At 47.1% G+C, this 21,513-nt stretch overlaps 1 protein-coding gene and 1 long non-coding RNA gene across 3 annotated transcripts in view; one reads left to right on the top strand and one right to left on the bottom strand.

The window, feature by feature from the left end:
- Positions 1 to 21,513, bottom strand: part of LOC309337433 — a 36,488-nt gene that overhangs the window by 2,386 nt on the left and 12,589 nt on the right. Inside the window, exon 2 of the long non-coding RNA XR_014154293.1 lies at positions 9,350 to 9,498. This is a non-coding gene — a long non-coding RNA (uncharacterized lncRNA). The remainder of the gene's footprint in view (positions 1 to 9,349; positions 9,499 to 21,513) is intronic.
- Positions 8,513 to 17,462, top strand: LOC309336918 (uncharacterized protein). 2 transcript variants are annotated; one of them, XM_081853427.1, is made up of 3 exons: positions 8,513 to 8,618; positions 10,413 to 10,539; positions 15,572 to 17,462. In XM_081853427.1, exons 1-3 carry the CDS (start codon positions 8,616 to 8,618, stop codon positions 16,852 to 16,854), a joined length of 1,413 nt encoding a protein of 470 aa, XP_081709553.1. In that variant the 5' UTR covers positions 8,513 to 8,615; the 3' UTR covers positions 16,855 to 17,462. The 2 variants fall into 2 exon arrangements, with proteins under 2 accessions (XP_081709553.1, XP_081709552.1); XM_081853426.1 differs by lacking the exon at positions 8,513 to 8,618 and adding an exon at positions 9,655 to 9,856.

The raw sequence follows: 21,513 nt of genomic DNA, 5'->3' as shown, positions 1-21,513 counted from the left end.
GTGGCTTTAAAAGAGGATGAGGCCCATTTATGGAGTATGAGGCTAGTCCTAGACTTTGCAACCCCTGCCCTAGAGAAGCCATATTGGCTGCCAGCAGGTGAAGACCTCCATATGCCCACAAGCTTTTGGGAACTGGCTGTTTTTGAGGAAAGGACTGGTGTTGCTGTCAACTTATTACTGTTAATATCAATGCTTTTAATAATTCTTTATATCCATATATATTTTAACTCTCTTGGAATTTAATCACTACTTTTTCTATTTTATCGGTAAGCTGCATTGACTTCCAGTCCTGGAAAAACACAGGCCATAAACATAATAATATTAATATAAATGGTGTGGCAGCCATATCCTGTTGAGCAGTCAGACACATAGGCAGCAAACCTATGGTTACCAGATTTTTTCCAATGAATCCGGGGACACTTTTTTGTTTTAAGCTGAGTAGCAACAGGGAGTCAGTAGTGGGGATGGTGAGGCAAAAGACCCTGGGCCCAAGCACACATACATATTGTATAAAGGTGCAAAGCCTTTCTTTCACACCCTGTGAAACATCAATGCGCAGAGTTTTTTAAAAAACTGGGCAACGGCCAACCACCCACAACTCCAGACCCTCGCCCATCAGTCAAAACAAAGGGGGAAGGGGACAGGAGATCTGTACTGCTGGACATCCCTGGTTCCCCTTTGGCAGTGGCAGCAGCAGTGGCAGTCAGCTGCCTAGAGTCAGCCTGGTAGCGCAGTTGGCTGCCATGGCGCCCGCCATTTTTCCTCGCCATATGTTCCAGCAAGGAAAAATGGCGGGCGCCATGGCAGCGGACAGTGAGCAGCTCCTGAAGCCAGCCAGAGCCAACTGCGCTACCAGGCTGGCTCCCAGCTGCTGAGGCTGCCGCTGCCATGTTTCCCGAGGACAGATTTGCACATCTGGGGACATTCTGGGGACGGAATTTGTCCAGGGACAGATTTGCAAATCCGGGCTAAGCAAACCCACCCCATTGCTTAAGCTTACATTGCAATATCCGCGAAACGCTGAAAGCAAGAAAAGGAGAAGCCTTGTATGGAAATTGCAGAGTGCCTAACAGTTTCTGTGCAATGCTGAGCTCTTTGCAATAACAGGAAGTAAGCTTAAACAAAATTTTAAAAAATTCCTTCCAGTAGCACCTTCGAGACCAACTAAGTTTGTTATTAGTTGGTCTCTAAGGTGCTACTAGAAGGAAATTGTTTTTTATTTTGTTTCGACTATGGCAGACCAACACAACTACCTAACTGTAACAGGAAGTAAGCTTATAAGGAATAAAGGAAGGGTGCTGTCCCAAATTGTTAGAGACTTCAGATTCTGTAAATTCAGAATCTAGACCAGAATGGAAAAATCCAGGCAGCAATATTTTTATTGACTTTGGTTTATTTGTCAGACAAGCAAAGCAAAGTGGGTACATTCAGCAAAAATGAGAGAATGCCCACGAACACCAGGGGCAGACAACTTTTATACCTTTTGGCAAAAGCACAGTTCAGCCCTTGACCCACCCCTTACACATTCCTGCTCAACCAATTAAAGAATTGATGGTGGCCCTTCGGTTCCAGGCTGCGTTATCCACTAGGTGGCGCTGCAAGTTTAAAATCTATCTGACCTCTTTGCAATTCCTGGTAAAACCACATCGGCCATCCGTGTTCTCACCTTATTTTGTGGTGGGCTACATCTTTCCTGTTGTTCGCTCTATTCTCGGTCTGTTTACTGGAATTGGGTCAGCAGCTAGAGCAGGTGTGAAGTGCTCAGACCACATTTGCTGCATTTGCAAAGAATGCTTTTGCAAACAGAAGAGAGATAGCTTTTAGCCTTTTAGTTTGCTTTCTAAGATGGCTTTCAGCTTATAAAATGGCTCCAGCCTGGCTCTCCAAAGTGGACCCAGGTGGACCCCTGGTCCTCACTCCTTCATTCCCCCCTTTCCATCACGAAAATGCTGACCAATTCCGGTTCATCATTTTCGTTTTGATGGATCAATAGGTACCACATCATAGAGAGCCAGATGGGAAAAGTTGGCATGGGAGGCCAGGGGACTCTTTCCCGCTTTGGCCAATGCCAGCAAAAATACATGAACATCCAAAGAAAGAGGGCAGTACATACCACTCCTACCCACCAACCTCAATATTTCCATAGTTCCTCCCACCAATACTCGGGGTCATTCCTAATATTCTTTTACTGCTGAAGGGCCCACTGATATTCATATTCAATTATTTGCTGGGCCTCAGGGGTGACTCTCCACCTTATTTCGGAAGCTCCTACCACTTGGATCAACTTCCCAACCATTCCCGGTGGGTGGAGACCCCTGTGGTCTCCTGGGAGAGTACTATATCCAAAAGGGGCTTCTTCTTCCACGTAAATGATGTTGCACCCACAAGAATATATCCACCCCTGCAATGGCCTGACACACGGGGTGACTATATCAAGGGGTTCTGGTCCCAATACCAAAAGTCCTAGTGGTGCCTCTAAATTTGCTGGAGAGCAAGTCTCTACCCTGGGGATGCTGCCCTCGGGCACCCCTCCCATCCAATTCTTCTGGAACTAGGTGCCCTGTCTGTCTACTGGGTGGCAACTCTTATGCAGCCACAAGAATACCCTGCCACATTCAAGGGTATTAGGTGTGGAGTTACCAGGCCCAATAGTTCAGGCAGTATTCTGGGATTTTGGGAGACTCGAGCCACCACAATAATCAGAGGTGGGACTGCAGAATTTACAGGCACCTGTTCAGCAATTTTAATGTGCACCTGATTCAGACACCCTCCCATGCAACACCTGGAGTAAGATTTTGGCCTGGTTTGTCAAATGGGGTTGATATATCGCTTTACCATGTAACCAGCGGGCTATTCTCCCACAACCACAAGAGCAGTCTAGAACTCGATAGATTTCGACCGATCCTGCAGCTCTCCGGAGGAGCCACATCCAAGTGCGCTGGGCAATGCAGTGAATAAAGAGCCACAGTGGGAGAGTGGGATGCTGTACTGCGGCCGCCCTATTGAACCCTCGTTCCCAAGAGCCAACGCGTATGCCGTCCCTTACCACCGGCAAGACGAACCAGTCATAGCAGAGGTCAGCAGGCCAATAGGGTTGGTATGGCTCGGTAGGGTCAGGGCAATAAGACATAGAGCAAATCAATACAGAAAATAAGAGAGAAAAGATAAAGTCTTTGTGACTGTCCTTGTGATGAGTAGTCGCAGGATCTCGTTGCCCGTGGCTCAACGCATTCCCGGTAGCGTCAAACACAAGGTGATGATCAGCTTCAGAGGGTCAGCAGGATTTCAGACGCGTGTGATGTACCCAGGGGATCACCTCGGCTACTTTCACTGCAGTTGGGGATGAGGGGGTCGCCAGACGCTGTCACCCAGAGGAACTGGTGAACCGGCTCAGTGAGACTGCCGCGGGACTGCACGATGTACACTCGAGGGAATACCTGGAAAGGAAGCAAACACACACACGACAAACAAAGGGATTGCACTTGTCCTTGGGTGATGTGATTTTTTCATCTGCCCCAAACTGGCGGGGATGTCTCGGACGAAAGGAGGTGGCCTGCCATACAAAAGCTCAAAGGGTGATCTCAGTCTCTTGGTTGGTGCACAGGACACAGTTTTGGGATATAGCAGCAGTTAGTTATGTGCTTTAGCAGCTGGGCTTCCCAAATGGGTGGATTCGTGGTAATTCTTCACAATCACGCTGGCCAGATGCTGGGGCACCAAAAACACGGCTGTCTGGTCCTTCCTGGAGCGTTGCTCCTTCTTGGCTGGCCCACTGCCGTTCATCAAGGGTGTAACGCGGTTCCACATCATCTGGAGTGAGTTCTGGGATTATTCTTTTGGCATAGCAGGCATTTCCTGGAAATCTGGGCTGCAAGTTGATAAAGGTTGGCTATATAGACATACTTCTCCAGCTGCTTGGTTGTGGCATCTGGCCTCATGTGGGTGGACTCATAGTATCTGGTTTGTTAGCAGTGCTTAAGATCGCTTCTGGGACCACTGCTCCAATAACTGAGGCTGGGGCTGGTTACCGGGCTGCTTCCTTGGCCACTCTGTCTGCCAATCGATTTCCCTTGGCCACTTCTCCTGGTCCAGTCTTGTGTCCATAATCTCAATGCAATCGTGTGTCTGCTCCTCACCTTCTCCTACCGGCAACAGGGTAGCTGGGTTGAGGGCGGTGGTGACCATGTCCCGACCTCTGCTATGGCCTTTGCAGTGCATCACATCAATCTCTTTGGGGGCCCATACAGCTTCTAGTAACGTCTCAACTTCTGGACCGTATTTCAGAGCTTTCCCGGCTCTTTCCATAGGGCGCCATGCGCATGCAGGGTTAAGAAGGCATATTTAGAATCAGTATAGATGTTAGCCTTGCATCCAGCTGCCAATTGCATGGCAATGCCTTTCGCTGTTGGACTTCACCTCAAAGGACAAATAACTCTTGGAGACTTTGGCCTCCTCAGAACTCTTGGAATGGCTTGCCTGGCCTGCACCCCCACTTTTGGGTGCTCTATTGCCTGAGGAACAGCTTGCCACTGCCTTTTCAGCCTTTCTCCAACACACAGTCCATCACACAGATGCATTGAACCATAGAAACAACTTCCCAAAGCAACCTCAGCCCCCTCTGGGCTTGGTACTCAGCCCCCTCTGGGCTTGGTACTCTTTCTGGGCATCCTCTAGGTCCCTCTGGTCTGGCTTCTACTGCGGCCTGACATGCCGTCTTCACTGCTTGCCACACAACCCACGGCTGCTCAAGAGCATCAACCACGTCTGCTTCACAAGCCTCCACTGCGCCTGTAAACTTCTTAATGGGCTGGGCAAAGCCTGTTTCAGCCTGTGTACTTTCCCATAGCTGCTTTTCTGCCAGTCAGTAATACATGCATTTTGACCAGACTTCCCAATTGGCTCCATGCAGCCTTTTACAGGGGTAATTCTTATGGCCTTGCTGTTGCTGAGCAGGCATCTTCCTCCCCCTTGGCTGCGGGTCTCTGAATGGCTACGGCGGACCCCTCGGATCCCTGTGCTGTGAGCCATTGCCGTGCCTAACACTGCTGCCTTTTCTTTCCTCCACTGCTTTTTTCTCCCTCTTCTCAGTCTCTCCTCTTTGTTTAAACACCTTCTGGGCGATGGCCATGAGCTGAGATCTGGACATGTCCTGGAACCCAGGCTGTTTTGGATTTTGGTTCTAATGTCCTTTGCACATTGTCCTATGATAGGTACTTAGAGCATTGCGATTGTCCACATTATTTGGGTCCCACTGTGGGTTGGTTAAGGGATATCGTTGAGGCCACTCTGCCTCCTGAACCTGCTGTTCTTTTAGGTGTTCTAGAGCCTGTGTATTAATTCTCCTCCTTTCCTCTGAAGTAAAGAGAGTGTTCAGCAATTGCTGACAGTCTGTCCAGGTAGGCTCATGTGCTGCAAATATAGAGGACAGCAAGTCCACAATTGCCTGGGGCTTCTCAGCGAACGCAGGGGTGTGGGTCTGGTCTTCCAATTCATCAAATCAATGGTGGTGAAGGGGACATATTGAAGGGTGAATGTCCTAGGCTGCGGTGGCGGGGCAGGTGGGGCAAGGACATTTTGACCACCGTCTTGACCTGCCGGACGTGCAGGGGGTGGAGGTGGTGGATTGTCAAAAACCACGCGAAGGGGGGTCAGGACTGTTGTCCCTGCCTCTACACTGGACGTGGGCTGATTGGATCTGCACTGTTTTAGGTACTTTCAAAAGGCTTTTTCTCGACCCCTGTGATAAGCGTCTGCAGCATCTCGATACATAGTGGTCGAACTTCTGTATTTGCTCATCTTTTTCCTCAATTCTGTAAGACTGGGGTATAATTCATCCAGGACCTGGTCACTGGGCTCTGCCTTGTGTACTTCTGGGCTGGCTGGCAGCCCCCCCCCCTTTCCTGCTTCGGCTCCTGGGGCCGCATATCGGGGCAGCGGTGGAGCTTTGAGGATATGGGGCTGTCCCTGTCCTCCCAAGGGGGCCACCACGGCACTTTTGCCTCGGATCCCTGGTAAATGGGCTTCTTGAGGCGTTTTCCTGCCTGTGCTCCTTTAATTTCATTGAGCAGTCTTATATTTCTTCAGCCAGGGGGGTGGGGGGGTTCTCTATTATCACGTAAACCTCTAGAACTTCATCCATGTTCACAAACTCATCCAAGTTAAATGGAGAAAGTTCTTCCTCTTTTTTATGCAGGTTTTTTTTTTTTTTTTAAACTTCTAGTAGCTCTGCCAGCAGACACCTGACCCTGGCTGCTCACACCCTGTGGTCAGCTTCAGGTGTCCGGCTTGCTTCTTCATCTGTTCCCTCATCCTTTTTCTGTGGCAACTAACTTGTCAACTGTGGTGGCCACAAAGATGCAGGTCTTCTCTTGAGGCTCCTCTGCCTAAGCCTCAAACCAGGGGTCTGTTACAGTGTTCTCTGAGACACACCTGAGCTCTGAGCCATCCAGCTGGTGCCTGATTAAGAACACCAATTAAATTGTCCTCCCTGTCTCAACTGTAACTGCTATAGGTCTGAAAGCATTTCGTATTTCCTAGCCATAGACCACCTCTCACTGGTCATCAGAGAAGCTAGGGGGCTGCTGGTGGTTTCCCTGATGTGTTCCAAACTGCCGCTGGTCACAGAGGTACCCAGCTCTTCCCTAACTAAGTTCTGGGATTTAGGTTGGCCTCCCTGGTCAAGCTGTAGTTACTATAGGGATCAAAACTATTGGAGGTCTGCAAGGCTCATGTGCTTCCCAGTTCAGTAATGGGCTTTGGAGAAACTAGGAGGCTTGCCTTACTACCAAAGCCACAGCTCAGCAGAGAATTCTCCAGCTCTGCCTGGCTGAACTCTTGCCTTCATTGAGGTCCAGAGATCTGAAAGCTTTGTATGCACTCTAGTTCTATATACTAACTTGGATAGCCTAAGGGATCTCTGGAGCGATCCCATCCATCGCTCCCAGAGCTACATCTGAGTCTGAAACTCTTCCCTAAGTAGATACTCAGCCTCAAAGAGATACTCCTTGTTGCCCTGTCCCAGCTAGAGCCTCTATGTTTCTTCCCAGTTCACACAGAGTGCGCAAGCGTTCTGGCGTCATCACAATGCCATAGTCTCCGCTGAATCCTTTCTTGAAATTGTTCAGCATGCATTGCAGGGGAGTTATTGGACCTTTCGAGCCACCCCCTCCCATATTTAATATGGTCCTTGTGCAGCGTCCCCAAACACCAAACACACACACATGCAGTTCCCAATTTTCCTTGCCCAGTCGAGCTCGCGCTGCTGGGAAACGAAGTACTTATTGGTTCTACCCCAGGGGAATACCCTGGGGTTACACACACACATGCACCAAGTGCCTCTTTCACTGGACGCTGTACCACACACTAGCCTCCCGGTTCCCCCCCTTTTTCCTTTCTGCCTTCCTTATACCTTTAAATCCTTAAGCGTGGGTGGTTTTCAGGGGCCAACTCTACCCTTACTGCCACCAAGCACGCTGGACAGGTGATCAGTCTGTCCCTTCTCCTTAGCCAAGGAGGTTTCCTATGTCCTCAGGGCCCTTTGCCCATGTACTCACCCCAGCCGGCTGGTCTCTGCCCTGTTCTCCCAACCTCGGTCCTTCAATCCGTTGTCTCCTCTCACAGGATCCAGCAGAAGGGCCAAATTGGCTTCGCCCTCCTCCGAAGAAAAACCTCGGTGGCGCCAGGAGTAAGCGGCCTATTGGCTCTTCCCCTGCGCCCTGCCTAGAAAAGGACAAGGGAGCTGCCTTCTGGTCTTTTTGAGGACTTAAGGTCCTTGATCCGAGTCACCTGTGGCACCAGAAATGTTAGAGACTTCAGATTCTGTAAATTCAGAATCTAGACCAGAATGGAAAAATCCAGGCAGCAATATTTTTATTGACTTTGGTTTATTTGTCAGACAAGCAAAGCAAAGTGGGTACATTCAGCAAAAATGAGAGAATGCCCACGAACACCAGGGGCAGACAACTTTTATACCTTTTGGCAAAAGCACAGTTCAGCCCTTGACCCACCCCTTACACATTCCTGCTCAACCAATTAAAGAATTGATGGTGGCCCTTCGGTTCCAGGCTGCGTTATCCACTAGGTGGCGCTGCAAGTTTAAAATCTATCTGACCTCTTTGCAATTCCTGGTAAAACCACATCGGCCATCCGTGTTCTCACCTTATTTTGTGGTGGGCTACATCTTTCCTGTTGTTCGCTCTATTCTCGGTCTGTTTACTGGAATTGGGTCAGCAGCTAGAGCAGGTGTGAAGTGCTCAGACCACATTTGCTGCATTTGCAAAGAATGCTTTTGCAAACAGAAGAGAGATAGCTTTTAGCCTTTTAGTTTGCTTTCTAAGATGGCTTTCAGCTTATAAAATGGCTCCAGCCTGGCTCTCCAAAGTGGACCCAGGTGGACCCCTGGTCCTCACTCCTTCAAAATGATTGGTTAAATTTTGCTGCAGTATATGAATATTCAATGCTAGATGCTGAAAGGCCAAAGGGTATAAAAGCCCCTGGAACCTGTTGCTCGAGGCTGAGTATTCTGAGCCACTTTGCTGCCGGTTACAAATAAAGGAACTCTTTGTTTTCTCTATTGCTGCATGTGAGTTTTCAATCAGCCTAGCAGTTTTGCAACAATGGTAAGGAGAATGTCCATGGGTTCTGGCCAAGCTGGCTCTGCTTCAAATATGTGTCCTTTTTTTGGGGGGGGGGGTTCTAGATGTCACTTGCTGGAAATCAACCTTCTTAAAGTCCAGAGTGCATCTCTGACTCCGCTCAGCATGAACCCTGGGAGGACAGGGTCACTTTCTACCGAGAAATGGTCACTTCCTCACAAAGATCCCAGTACAGTGGTACCTTGGGTTAAGTACTTAATTCGTTCCGGAGGTCTATTCTTAACCTGAAACTGTTCTTAACCTGAAGCACCACTTTAGCTAATGGTGCCTCCTGCTGCTGCCTCGCCGCCGGAGCACAATTTCTGTTCTCATCCTGAAGCAAAGTTCTTAACCCGAGGTACTATTTCTGGGGTTAGCGGAGTCTGTAACCTGAAGCGTATGTAATCCGAGGTACCACTGTACTTGAGTTGTTGTTTTTTTGGGGGGTGAGTTATTGGGTAGTTTTTGTTTTGATAGTGTATCTTCTGTTTTCATATTGTGACTTTATTTTATGAACTGCCCTGAGACCTGCGGGTATATACAAATTTAATAATAATAATAATAATAATAATAATAATAATAATAATAATTCGGTATCTCTCTGTAGGTTTGGACCAGGTCCAAAAGAGAGGACAACCTTGTTACTTCTTTCTATGATTATTAGCTATTTTTAATAGTTTTTTTCTATGTATATATCTTTATTAGAGTAGAATTACTTTTTAAGGATTATGTTAGTTTTCCTGTTTTATCTGAAAGCCACCTTGACTCCCAGTCCTGGGGAAAAGGAGGCATATGTTATGGCTCTCAATGGTCACTGCATCCTGCATGGGGCGCCTGCTGGAGGAGAGGATCCTGTACTCGGGGCCTGATCCTGCAGGGCTTCTACTCTTCTCCTCGCTCTCCGCCAGGAGCAGCCAAGACGTTCCTCCCGCTCGGCTCCGCAAGGGTTAAGACGAAGCCACAGAGCCAAGATTCCTAGAGCGGAAGGGGATTCCTGCGCTAGGAGGAGGTTCGGCTTCCTGTTCCGGGCCAGTCCTTCCTTCCTTCCTGTGGGACGCAGCTGCCTGACGTGGAGGGGCCTCTCCCTTCCTCTTCTTCCTTGCGGAGGAGCTTCTCCCGTTCTTTGTTCTCCGGGGAGGCCGCCTCTCCTGCCGCCTCCGGGTCAGATGCGGGGGAGGAGAGACGGAGGAAGGAGGAGGAGGAGGAGGAGGAGGAGGAGGAATGTATGTATGAGGTTTGGGGGGCTGGTCTTGGGCAAGAGGGAGGGGGGGCGATTTCAAAAGTCTTTATAGGGGCTTCGGGGTTCTCCTCCCTCCTGCGTGTCGTGAGCGGAGACCAGGTTGCAACACTTTATTTCCCTTAATAAAGATGGGCTTTCCAGCCGCTTTACTATCAATTTACAGTGGTACCTTGGGTTAAGAACTTAATTCGTTCTGGAGGTCCGTTCTTAACCTGAAACTGTTCTTAACCTGAAGCACCACTTTAGCTAATGGGGCCTCCTGCTACCGCCGGAGCACAATTTCTGTTCTCATCCTGAAGCAAAGTTCTTAACCCAAGGTACTATTTCTGGGTTAGCAGAGTCTGTAACCTGAAGCGTATGTAACCCGAGGTACCACTGTACTCTGCTTGGGCTCTGCTTCCTCCGACCGATAGAGATGCCCTGAGAGAGATCTCTTCCACGGCCTCTAGATACCCCAGAAGGGTATTAGAAGTAGTATACTTAAGACAACACCTTGCCTTGGAGTGCTTACAAAGAAGGGAATGGTTTTCTGCTTCCAGGGATCGGTGAGCTTCGATGGGGTGTCTGTGCATTTCACCGACGAGGAATGGGCCTTGCTGGATCCGGGCCAGAGAGCTCTGTACGAGGAAGTCATGGAGGAGATTCGTGAGATGATGACATCTGTGGGTACGGATCCTTTTCTTCTTAATCCATAGCTAGCGAAGGTGTGAATTATTGTTGGTGTACCATCAATGAGATCACTAGAAAGCACTTTGTAATTTCTCCAGGACAAAGGAACATTCGAAGACCCCTGTTGGTTCAAAGCAAAGACCCACATAGTCCAGGATTCTGTTCTCATGCTTGCCAACCAGATGTCTATAGGAAGCCATCAAAGAATGGACCCATTGGCTATGAGTTACCTGCCTGGATTTCCCTTTTTTTCTGGCCAGGGAGGTCTCTTGTTGGATTGGGTGAGGGGTGAACAACTGCATGTCACGGAAACAAAAGGCTGAAGAGGTCTGCTGTGTGCTGGTTGTGATTTATTGCATTGGGGGAGAGTCCTAGTCGGCCTAAATGCATTGCTTGCAAAGCAGTGTACAGGACAGAATGGATGGAGTGGCATGGATCTGAACTTCCTCTCTGCCCCCAACAACTTACAGGAAGAATAGGAGGAGCCAGGTGCTTTGGGAACTGAGCCTACACAGGAGGGTTGTGTACGAGAGGGGGGAGGTGCTTAAGCCTGTTGGGGAAATGACACCCAACTTACTGTTCGGGCTCCCAAACATGTTCTAAGACCCTTGTCCAGTAAATGTTCACCTGTTATCCTGCAGCACAATTATTTCTGGATTCTGCTTGTGGAAGGGAGAGGAAAGAGTCGTGATGGGTATCTTATTCTGCCACCTGAGTAGAATGCTTACAAGGACCTCTTTTTCCCTATAAGACAGGTGTAGGGACGCCTGGCTCCTTCCCAGAAGTTGCTGAATACCAACATCCTCTCTGTTGACTGTCCATGTTTGCTGGAGCTGATGGGACTTTTTCAGAAGCATTTGGAGAGCCAAAGGTTCCCAATTCCTCCCTTAAGGACTTTCAACTTTTAAAAAACCAACACTCTTTATCCTGTTTCTCTACATCAGTGTTTCCCAACAGGGGCCCCAGGATTTTCCAAGGGGGTCCCAGGTGAAAATTATATAAATTGGGGGGCTGTACAGCATGAGGCTAGGAAGCGACAGAGGGAAGTGAGAAGAAAATGGAAAAAGCCATTAATCATTCTGTTTTGGTTTCAAAATCCTGATTGGCTGGCTATCCTCTCGGCCAATCACAAGCAAGTAAGGGGGTGGCCCACCAGGGCAGCGTAGCGCTACTTCTTCTGTTTTCCTTTGTGCATTTTCTTAGAGCAGTCCTGTTTTGTTTCATGCTGGAGATGGCCATCTCTGAGGCTCTTGTTTTGACCACTGCTTGTAGCTGCCTCCAGTGCTGGGCCAGGTGGCAGCCTGGGCCTGATTCTGAAAGACGTGGGGTGCAATCGACACCAGCGCCTAGGAGATCAGGGCACAGGGCCTGTTGGCAGTGTCGGCCTAGCCGAGTGGATTCGTCTGGTGCTGCTGACTTGCATCTAGAACATTGCTAAGTGTCTACTTCGAACAAAGCAGTACTGAGTTCAGTGGGCCTTATCCCCAGGTAAGGGTGTGTGGGGCTATAGTGGTTTTTCTAGGCAGCCAGGGCTCCGCCAGATGACTAGATCTTTTGCACCAGGTCAGTGAGGACCACTTGCTTTTAAAATTCTCCCAGATATACAGAACTCCCTGTGCTCTTTTTGCAGACTCTCCAAGTGTCCCTATTTTCCAAGGACAGCCCTGAATTTACAGAAGCCGTCTCAGTTTCTCATTTGATTTCGGAATGTCCTGCTTTTCCTTAGGATGTCCCTGTTTTCGCCAGAGAAATGTTGGAGGGTATGGAGTTATCCGACCCCCGAGCCATCTGAAAGCAGCCCTGTGTAGAGAAGGTTTTTAAAATGTTTTATTAAGTTTTTATATATGTTGGAAGCTGCCCAGAATGGCTGGGGCAACCTGTCAGATGGGCAGGGTATTAATAGTAAAATGATTATTATGGAATAGGACGTACTTATTTTCATCAGAGATAAGTTGGAAGGTATGCTTTTGGACTGTTGTTTGTAGGTTTCTCCCTCTGTGTCAAATAAAGGTGAAGAAAAGGTAAAGTACACCTTGACGGCTAAGGCCAGTCAAAGGCTAATTTGGGGTTGCAGCGCTCATCTCTCTTTCAGGCCGAGGGAGCCAGGGTTTGTCCACAGACAGCTTTCTGGGTCATGTGGCCAGCAGGACTAAACCGCTTACAATCATTTTCCCCCCTTTAAAAATCCTGATTGACTGAATATCTGCTCAATGATGCACAGCCAAGTCAGGGGGCAGCCTAGCACTACTTTTATTTATTTTTTTCCTTTTTGCATTTCTTGGAGCAGTCCTGGTTTGTTTTCAGCTGGAGAGGGTGATCCTTAAGGCTCCTGTTTTGACCACTGCTTGTTGCTCCGCCAGTGCCAGGCCAAGTGGCAGCCTGGGTCTGACTCCGCAAGAGGTGGGGTGCAATTCTCCCCAGTGCCTAGCAGATCAGGCCGCAGGGTCTGTCGGCAGTGTTGGTCTGGCTCTGCAAGACAGGGCACGAAATCCACCACAGCGCCCAGCCAAGTGAATTCGTCTGGTGCTGCTGAATTGCATCTAGTAAATAACTCAGTGTCTACTCAGAACAAAGCAGCACAGTGTTAAGTGGGCCTTACTCCCAGGTAAGGGTGCGTGGGGCTATAGTGTTTTTTCTAGGCAGCCACTGCTCCTCCGGGTGACTAGATCTTTTTGCACTAGGTCAGTGAGGACCACTTGCTTTTTAAAATTCTCCCATATATACAGAACTCCCTGTGGTCCTTTTTGCAGACTCTCCAAGTGTCCCTATTTTCCAGAAACAGTCCTAGATTTACAGAAGTCATCCCAGGTTCTGATTTGATCCTGGAATGTCCTGCTTTTCCTTAGGATGTCCCAGAGAAATGTTGGAGGGTATGGAGTTATGCAACCTCCAAGCCATCTGAAGGCAGCCCTGTATAGGGAAGAGTTTAAGTTCAATGTTTTATTATGTCTTTATATATGTTGGAAGCCGCCAAGTGGCTGGGGCAATCCAATCTGATGGGCGGGGTGTTGTTGTTGTTGTTGTATAGTTGTGTCCGACTCTCTGTGACCCCATGGACCAGAGCACGCCAGACGCTCATGTCTTCCACCGCCTCCCTCAGTTTGGACACACTCAGGTTCGTAGCTTCGAGAACACTGTCCAACAATCTCGCCCTCTGTCGTCCCCTTCTCCTTGTGCCCTCCATCGTTCCCAACATCAGGGTCTTTTCCAGGGAGTCTTCTCTTCTCGTAAGGTGGCCCAAAGTATTGGAGCCTCAGCTTCACGATCTGTCCTTCCAGTGAGCACTCAGGGCTGATTTCTTGCAGAATGGATGCGTTTGATCTTCTTGCAGTCCATGGGACTCTCAAGAGTCTCCTCCAGCACCATAATTCAAAAGCATTCATTCTTTGGCGAGCAGCCTTCTTTATGGTCCAGCTCTCACTTCCATACATCACTACTGGGAAAACCATAGCTTTAACGATACGGACCTTTGTCGGCAAAGTAATGTCTCTGCTTTTTAAGATGCTGTCTGGGTTTGTCATTGCTTTTCTCCCAAGAAGCAGGCATCATTTAATTTTGTGACTGTTGTCACCATCTGCAGTGATCATGGAGCCCAAGAAGGTAAAATCTCTTACTGTCTCCATTTCTTCCCCTTCTATTTGCCAGGAGGTGATGGGCCCAGTGGCCATGATTTTAGTTTTTTTGATGTTGAGCTTCAGACCATATTTTGCGCTCTCCTCTTTCACTCTCATGAATAGTTTCTTTAATTCCTCCTCACTTTCTGCCATCAAGGTTGTGTCATCTGCATATCGGAGGTTGTTGATATTTCTTCCGGCAATCTTAATTCTCGCTTGGGATTCAGCCAGCCCAGCCTTTCCCATGATGCATATAAGTTAAATAAGCAGGGGGACAATATACAGCCTTGAGGTACGCCTTTCCCAATTTTGAACTTAACTGTAGCTTCTTGTCCCACATGGGTGGGGTAATAATAGTAAAATTATTATTATTATTCTGGAATAGAACGTATCTATTTTCATCGGAGAAATGTTGGACGGTATGCTTTTGGACTGTTATCTGTAGGTTTCCTGCTCTGTGTCAAATAACTGGGATCAAATAAGTGTTGTTTACTTTTTATAATACAGTACAAGAAAGATCTCCCTCTGGAGGTTCTGGACTCTCCTTCCCTGGAGGTTTCTAAGCAGAGGGTGGATGGGCATCTGTCAAGGATGCTACAGCTGAGATCCCTACGTTTGTATGGGTTGCACTAGAAAGATGACTCTTGGGGTCCCTTCCAGCTCTATGATTCTTATGTTTATCTGCTTCAACAACATTTCATTATGCTCCTATCATTTTATGTAGTTGTATTTTGTATATATCATAAAAATATTATGATAAATAAATTATAAAAGAGGTTCTATTTACAAACAAAACATTTCAGTAGCTACCTTTCTACCGGTAGGAAGGGGGTGGGGGCCACAGGAAGGAATTGAGGTCGGAAAGGGGCCACGGTTGGAAAAAGATGGGGGAACTCTGCTCTGCATCATGTTTCTAAATTTAAGAAAGGGAAGGGCAGGCTGCCATTTAGATGAGGAGGATTTTCTGTGGATGGTACAAAATGCAAAATAGAGCTGCAAGCAGCCTCAAATCAGCATTAAAGGTCTTGTGTGGATGAGGCCTTAAACCAGGGGTCGGCAAACTTACTGAGCCTGGGCTGGTTCACTCCCCCGGAGATCTCAGCGAGCGCAGGATTGTGAGAACACCCCCCCCTGCAGACACTATTTCTGTCGTGGAGAAGGCGCCTCCAGCTTCCTATTGGTTGCAGGAGTTTGCTGCATCCAATAGGAAGCCCCGCCAGTGCCGCGGAAGTGAGTCGCCGCGATGGTTTAGCGCAGCGTGCAGAGACTTGCAGAGCGCGTGGCAGGGTTCGGGGGTGGCTCAGGGGCTGGTTAAATGACCCCCCCTGGGCAGATGTGGCCCAGGAGCTGTAGATTGCCGACCCCTACCTTATACAGACACATCATTTTACCACTTTTCCTTTTTAATCCATTAGGAGATGTTTTGGAGTTCCTGACTGAAGGAGAACAATCAGAACTGTCACGTGAAGGAGCGGAGGAGCAGAAGGAGCAACGGAAACTGCGGGTTCAAGTTGGAACCTACAGAAAGGAGGGGACCCAAATGCAGAAGGTGGGGAGGGAATCCACTGCTTCTCAGGTTAATGAAAAACAGATTTGCAGAGAGAAGCATGAATGTACTGTGTGTGGAAAGAGATTTCCTTATCACTCAACGCTTACTTCACATCAAAGAGTGCACTCGGGTGAAAAACCATATAAATGCTGGGAGTGTGGAAAGAGTTTTAGTAATAGTGGCTCCCTTACTTCGCATCAAAGGACTCATACAGGGGAGAAACCTCATAAATGCTTTGAGTGTGGAAAGAGTTTTAGTAATAGTGGCTCCCTTAGTAGGCATCACACAATCCACACAGGGGAAAAACCTCATAAATGCTGGGAGTGTGGAAAGAGTTTTAGTGGCTCCCTTACTTCGCATCAAAGGACTCATACAGGGGAGAAACCTCATAAATGCTTTGAGTGTGGAAAGAGCTTCAGTCAGAGTAGCTCCCTTAGTAGGCATCACACAATCCACACAGGGGACAAACCTCATAAATGCTGGGAGTGTGGAAAGAGTTTTAGTAATAGTGGCTCCTTTACTTCGCATCAAAGGACTCATACAGGGGAGAAACCTCATAAATGCTGGGAGTGTGGAAAGAGTTTTAGTAATAGTGGCTCCTTTACTTCGCATCAAAGGACTCATACAGGGGAGAAACCTCATAAATGCTGGGAGTGTGGAAAGAGCTTCAGTCAGAGTAGCTCCCTTAGTAGGCATCACACAATCCACACAGGGGACAAACCGTATGAATGCTTGAAGTGTGGAAAGAGCTTCCATAAGGGGAGCATCCTCACTAGACATGAAAGAACTCACGCAGGTGAAAAACCTCACAAATGTTTGGACTGTGGGGAGGGCTTCAGGCACAAAGGCACCCTCACAAGGCATCAAAGAATTCATACAGGGGACAAACCTTATGTGTGCTTGGAGTGTGGAATGAGCTTCAGTCGCAAAGACTCCCTTACTTTGCATCAGAGTAGTCACACAGGAGAAAAACCTTATAAATGCTGGGAGTGTGACAAGAGCTTCCGTGAGAGTGGCGCCCTTACTCGGCATCGAAGAACTCATACAGGGGAAAAGCCTTATACCTGTTTTGAATGTGGAAAGAGCTTCAGTCAGAGTTGTCACCTTACTGATCATCAAAGAACTCATACGGAGGAGAAACCTCATTAATGCTTTGAAAGAGCTTCAGAGACATTAGCTCCCTTAATATGCATCATACAACCCACACAGGGGACAAGCCATATTACAAATGTTTGGACTGTGGGGAGAGCTTCTGATATAGTAACTCCCTCATGAAGCATCAAAGAATTCATACAGGGGACTCTATGCAGTGTTGAAAGAGTTTCAGTTGCAAAGACTCCCTTAGGTAAAGATAAAGGGACCCCTTACTGTTAAGTCCAGTTGCAAACGTCTCTGGGGTTGCAGCGCTCATCTTGCTTTACAGGCCGAGGGAGCTGGCGTTTGTCCACAGACAGCTTTCTGGGTCATGTGGCCAGCATGACTAAACTGCTCCTGGCGCACGGAAAATCGTGACGAGTGCCAGAGCGCACGGAAACGCCATTTCCCTTCCCGCTGGAGTGGTACCTATTTATCTACTTGCACTGATGTGCTTTTGAACTGTTAGCTTGGCAGGAGCTGGGACCGAGCAACAGGAGCCCACCCCGTTGCAGGGATTCGAACCAACCTTCGAGCCAACCTTCAGATCAGCAAGCCCAAGAGGCTCAGTGGTTTAGACCACAGCGCTACCTGCGTCCCTCAAAAAGACTCCCTTACTGTGCATCAAATAACTCACACAGGAGAAAAACCTTATAAATGTTTGGAATGTGGAAAGAGCTTCATTCAGAGTTGTCACCTCACTAGCCATAAGATAATTCATACAATGGATAGCCCCTACAAATGTTTGTAGTGTGACAAGAGCTTCAGTTGGCAGCGGGAGGCCCCAGTAGCGAAAGTGCACCTCAGGTTAAGAACGGTTTCAGGTTAAGAACAGACCTCTGGAACGAATTAAGTTTGTAACCTGAGATTCCACTGTAATTACTCCCTTCCCACACCTCCCTGTTCTTCATGCCACTCTCTTGCCTGCTGTGCAAAGTGCTGTGGAGATTTTGTGGCTGGAATCCACCACCCCGAGATTTAAGAGTTCCATTCTTTGCTGACTGAGCTGTCCATGAGATTCGTTCAGTGGATGTGTATTTAGATCAGCTGGGTATATTGGTAAGCTATATGAGAGAGCAATAGCTAAGTTGGATATGATTTTGACTTGGCCTATTCTTTTTTCTGAGTAGACAAACATAAGTTTAAAAGTTAAGTTTTATATTAATATTTTGTGTTTCCACATGCATCATTTGCATATTCTGTTGTTTGTTTTTACACATTTAGTGTGTAATGTGCGCTGATTTCTGCTTGATACCCTTTCACTCATATCTTTCATAGGTTAAAAGGCATTTCGTGGCCTTCTGTTGATTTATTTAAAATAAATCTCTCCAAACACGTATTAGCCTCTCAGGTCCTGTTTGTTCACCACACTCTTGCCCATTTGGGTAAATTAGGGACTTCATTTTCAATGTTTTCATGAATTCTTGACCACCATGCATCCAGGTAAGGTAGGGGAAAGGTAATCAGAGAAAGATGTTGGGGACCTCTGGAATTGGTCCTTCCTAGTAACAGAGGGACCTGAATCTGCAGCCTCTGAGGAAGGGGGTTTTGCTCATGAAACCTTGAACATGACCTAAGAAGAGCCTAGCTGGTGGATTAGTCCAGCACACTATTCCCCCAGTGACCAAGCAGATGCCTCTGGGAAATTTGCAACCAAAAGCTCAGTACAACAGCACTCTTCAGGTGATTTCCAGGAACTGGCAATTGGGAATCTACTGCCCAAAACAAGTGTAGGCAGTGCACAGCTATCATGGCTGGTGGTCAGTTGTAAAAGCACGTGAACGTAATAGGCCGTATGGTAACTGTCAGGGAACTGCCATCGCAGCTCAGGGGGGTGGAGAGGCTCTCGGATGCTGGGGAGGGAACCAGCAGGGAAAGAGGAAGAGCTTCCGCTGAGGAAGAAGGGAAGGAGGAGGAGTCGGAGAGAAGGCGGAGGGACGCTTCCAGCGAGACCAGTGGAGAGAGCTCAGGACCTCCTCTGGGGACGCCCACTCTGCGCAGAAAGCTGTCGCGCAGGGAATCCAGGCGGAGACTTTCTGTCAAGGAGCTCTTATGTTGGAAAAGTTCAGGAAACACCCACTGACGGATTCTGCCAGTGATTAAGGCAGCCACGAAGTAAGGGCTGTCCGGTCAGGGAAAGTTTTAGCCAACTACTCAGCTTGGAGCGGTTTGGCGCTTATGCACAAGCAACCCCTGATCCCTTTACAGTAACAAATGCAAGTTATTTACTAGAAACTACTTATCAAAAATTAGATGCCTCTTCTCATAGTGTCAAAATCAACACTGTGACATCATATAATAAAACATAACTTTTCAGTTGACCACCAAGTCCAGTATGTACAAAATACAAGTCCTATATTGTCAGTGCTGTAGTGTATTCTTATAAGTGTCCAATAAAGATGATTGGGTTGGCAGACAAAAGAAACTGGCACTGATGGGTGCTGGCACAGGCTACAAATTTGCCTAATTCTCTCTTAATTGGTGGCTATTACTGCATTTTGCCTTAGTGAATTGCAGAGTTTAACAGTGTTAGGAAGTGCTTCCTTTAGTTTGTCCTTAATCTGCGCACAATTAGCTTCACTGAATGTCCTGGGACTACAGTATCCTAGAAGAAGAAACACCTCCCTCTCTCCTATTTCTAAACACCATGCATACCTTTATACATCTCTATCATATTTCTCCATAATCGCCTTTGTTCCAGATAGTAATTCCTCATATTTTTCTAACGCCTTAATTATTTTGTTTGTTCTTTTCCCAATGTTTTTTTTGAATCTACAATATTATTTTTGAGGTCCTGCAACCGGATGCATACCATTTCCTAAGGGCAGCTGCACCACAGATTTGTATATCAGCACCATGATATTGGCAGCTTAGTTTTGAATCTTTCCCTAAAACGGCATTGACCCATTTCACTACTTTCACACCCTGTGCCAATATCTTTACTGAGCTATCAGCTATGACCCCAAATGTCACTTTCCTTCTCAGTCATCACCAATCCAGATCCCATTTGCAGATGTGTTAAGTTAGGATGTTTTTTGCTTGAAGATGCACTATATAAATTTGCTTACGTACATTTGGTTATGTCATTGTCTTTAATAATGTTTTCCACCAGTTTCCCCAAAACAAACATGAAACTAACTAACGTGCAGTTTCCTGGAAACTAAATCCCTTACATTGGCTTCCCTGTTGGAGGAAAAGAAATTGGGCAGTCTCACAGACAAGTTACCGTACATATTTTTTTATGTTAGAATACTTAACTTAGAATTCTTTAATGGGTAAATTCCATTGGCTTTGGGTGATTTCTGAACACTTAAGATCTCCAATTTCCCATTGCAGAGGAGAGGTTTCCATACCTTACTCTGGATGAACTACAGTTAAGGGAATTGCTTTTGTTTTCCAGGGTTCAATGAGCTTTGGGGGGGTCCCCTTGCATTTCACTGATGACGAATGCTCCCTGCTGGATTCAGGTCAGAGAGTGCTGTACAAGGAAGTCATGATGGATATTTATGGTTTCTGTGGATAAGGATCCTTTCCCGCTTGATCAATAGCTAGCAAAGGTGTGAACTCCTGTTGGTGTAATATCAATTAGAAGGGTTGTTCTTAATTTCCCCATGACAAAGAATGTATGAAGAGCTCTGTTGGGTCGAAACAAAATCCTATGTAGTCCAGCATTCAGATGCACACAGACACACTTGTGAAATGTGATTTTACAGACACAGTCAAAGATTAGACACATTGGTTAAGAGTGACTTACCTTGATTCTCATTTTTCTGGCCAATGAGGTTTCTGGTTCTGATTGGGTGGGAGGTGAACTTGCTTTTTTGATAGGATTGTTCTTACAACTGCAAGGCGTGGAAACAAAGGCTGAAGGGGTCTCACGTGTGCTGGTTGCAATTTACTGCTTTTAGGTTAGTCATAGACTGCTTAATCACATAGTTTGCTTAGCAGTATACATGACAGAATGATGACGTGGCAGATATTATGAAGAAGAAGAGATTGGATTTGATATCCCGCCTTTCACTCCCCTTCAGGAGTCTCAAAGCGGCTAACATTCTCCTTTCCCTTCCTCCCCCACAACAAACACTCTGTGAGGTGAGTGGGGCTGAGAGACTTCAGAGAAGTGGGACTGGCCCAAGGTCACCCAGCAGCTGCATGTGGAGGAGCGGAGACGCAAACCTGGTTCCCCAGATTACGAGACTACCGCTCTTAACCACTACACCACACATTTAGTTGCTTTTTCAAGGAAGGTCATCTCAAAGCAAGTTACTGTAGGTTGCAAAGATTAAGGCCACAATAATTCTTTAAATTCAAAAGATTGTATTAACTATAAGAAAGAACTTAGAACTTGTCTAAAAGAAGTCTACATTACCAAATTTCAAGGTCTCTGGAAGACTTATTTTGAAATGAAAAATGCTTTTAAGAACGTACTCCTGGAAAAAAATCTGAGTTTGCACTAGCCAAATGGTCCAAAATTGTTACTGCATTAGAAATTAAAGATACTAAAACTTTTTGGTCACTTCTCTCAATAAAAGATACCACTGAGCTCCCTAATATAAGTGATGAGGTTTGGATTTCACATTTTACTGCTGTTTTTTATGATCACCAAGTTTGTAAAAAGGAAAATTTTAAAGTTTCTTTGGCAAAAACCACACAATTCCAAATTACTGTTGAGGA

This window comes from Podarcis erhardii (genome assembly GCF_964252035.2).
Source record: "Podarcis erhardii genome assembly, chromosome: 2".
NCBI lineage: Eukaryota > Metazoa > Chordata > Lepidosauria > Squamata > Lacertidae > Podarcis > Podarcis erhardii.
Note: the sequence above shows the minus strand (reverse complement) of the source record. Positions and strands in the feature narration are given on the sequence as shown.

Excerpts from the sequence above, each read along its gene's own strand:
- LOC309336918 (XM_081853426.1), top strand. The coding sequence starts at position 9,800 with ATGCGGGGGAGGAGAGACGGAGGAAGGAGGAGGAGGAGGAGGAGGAGG. Across the intron at positions 9,857-10,412 it reads GGAGGAGGAGGAGGAGGAAT|GGATCGGTGAGCTTCGATGG; the intron begins GTATGTATGAGG and ends TTCTGCTTCCAG. Across the intron at positions 10,540-15,571 it reads TGAGATGATGACATCTGTGG|GAGATGTTTTGGAGTTCCTG; the intron begins GTACGGATCCTT and ends TTAATCCATTAG.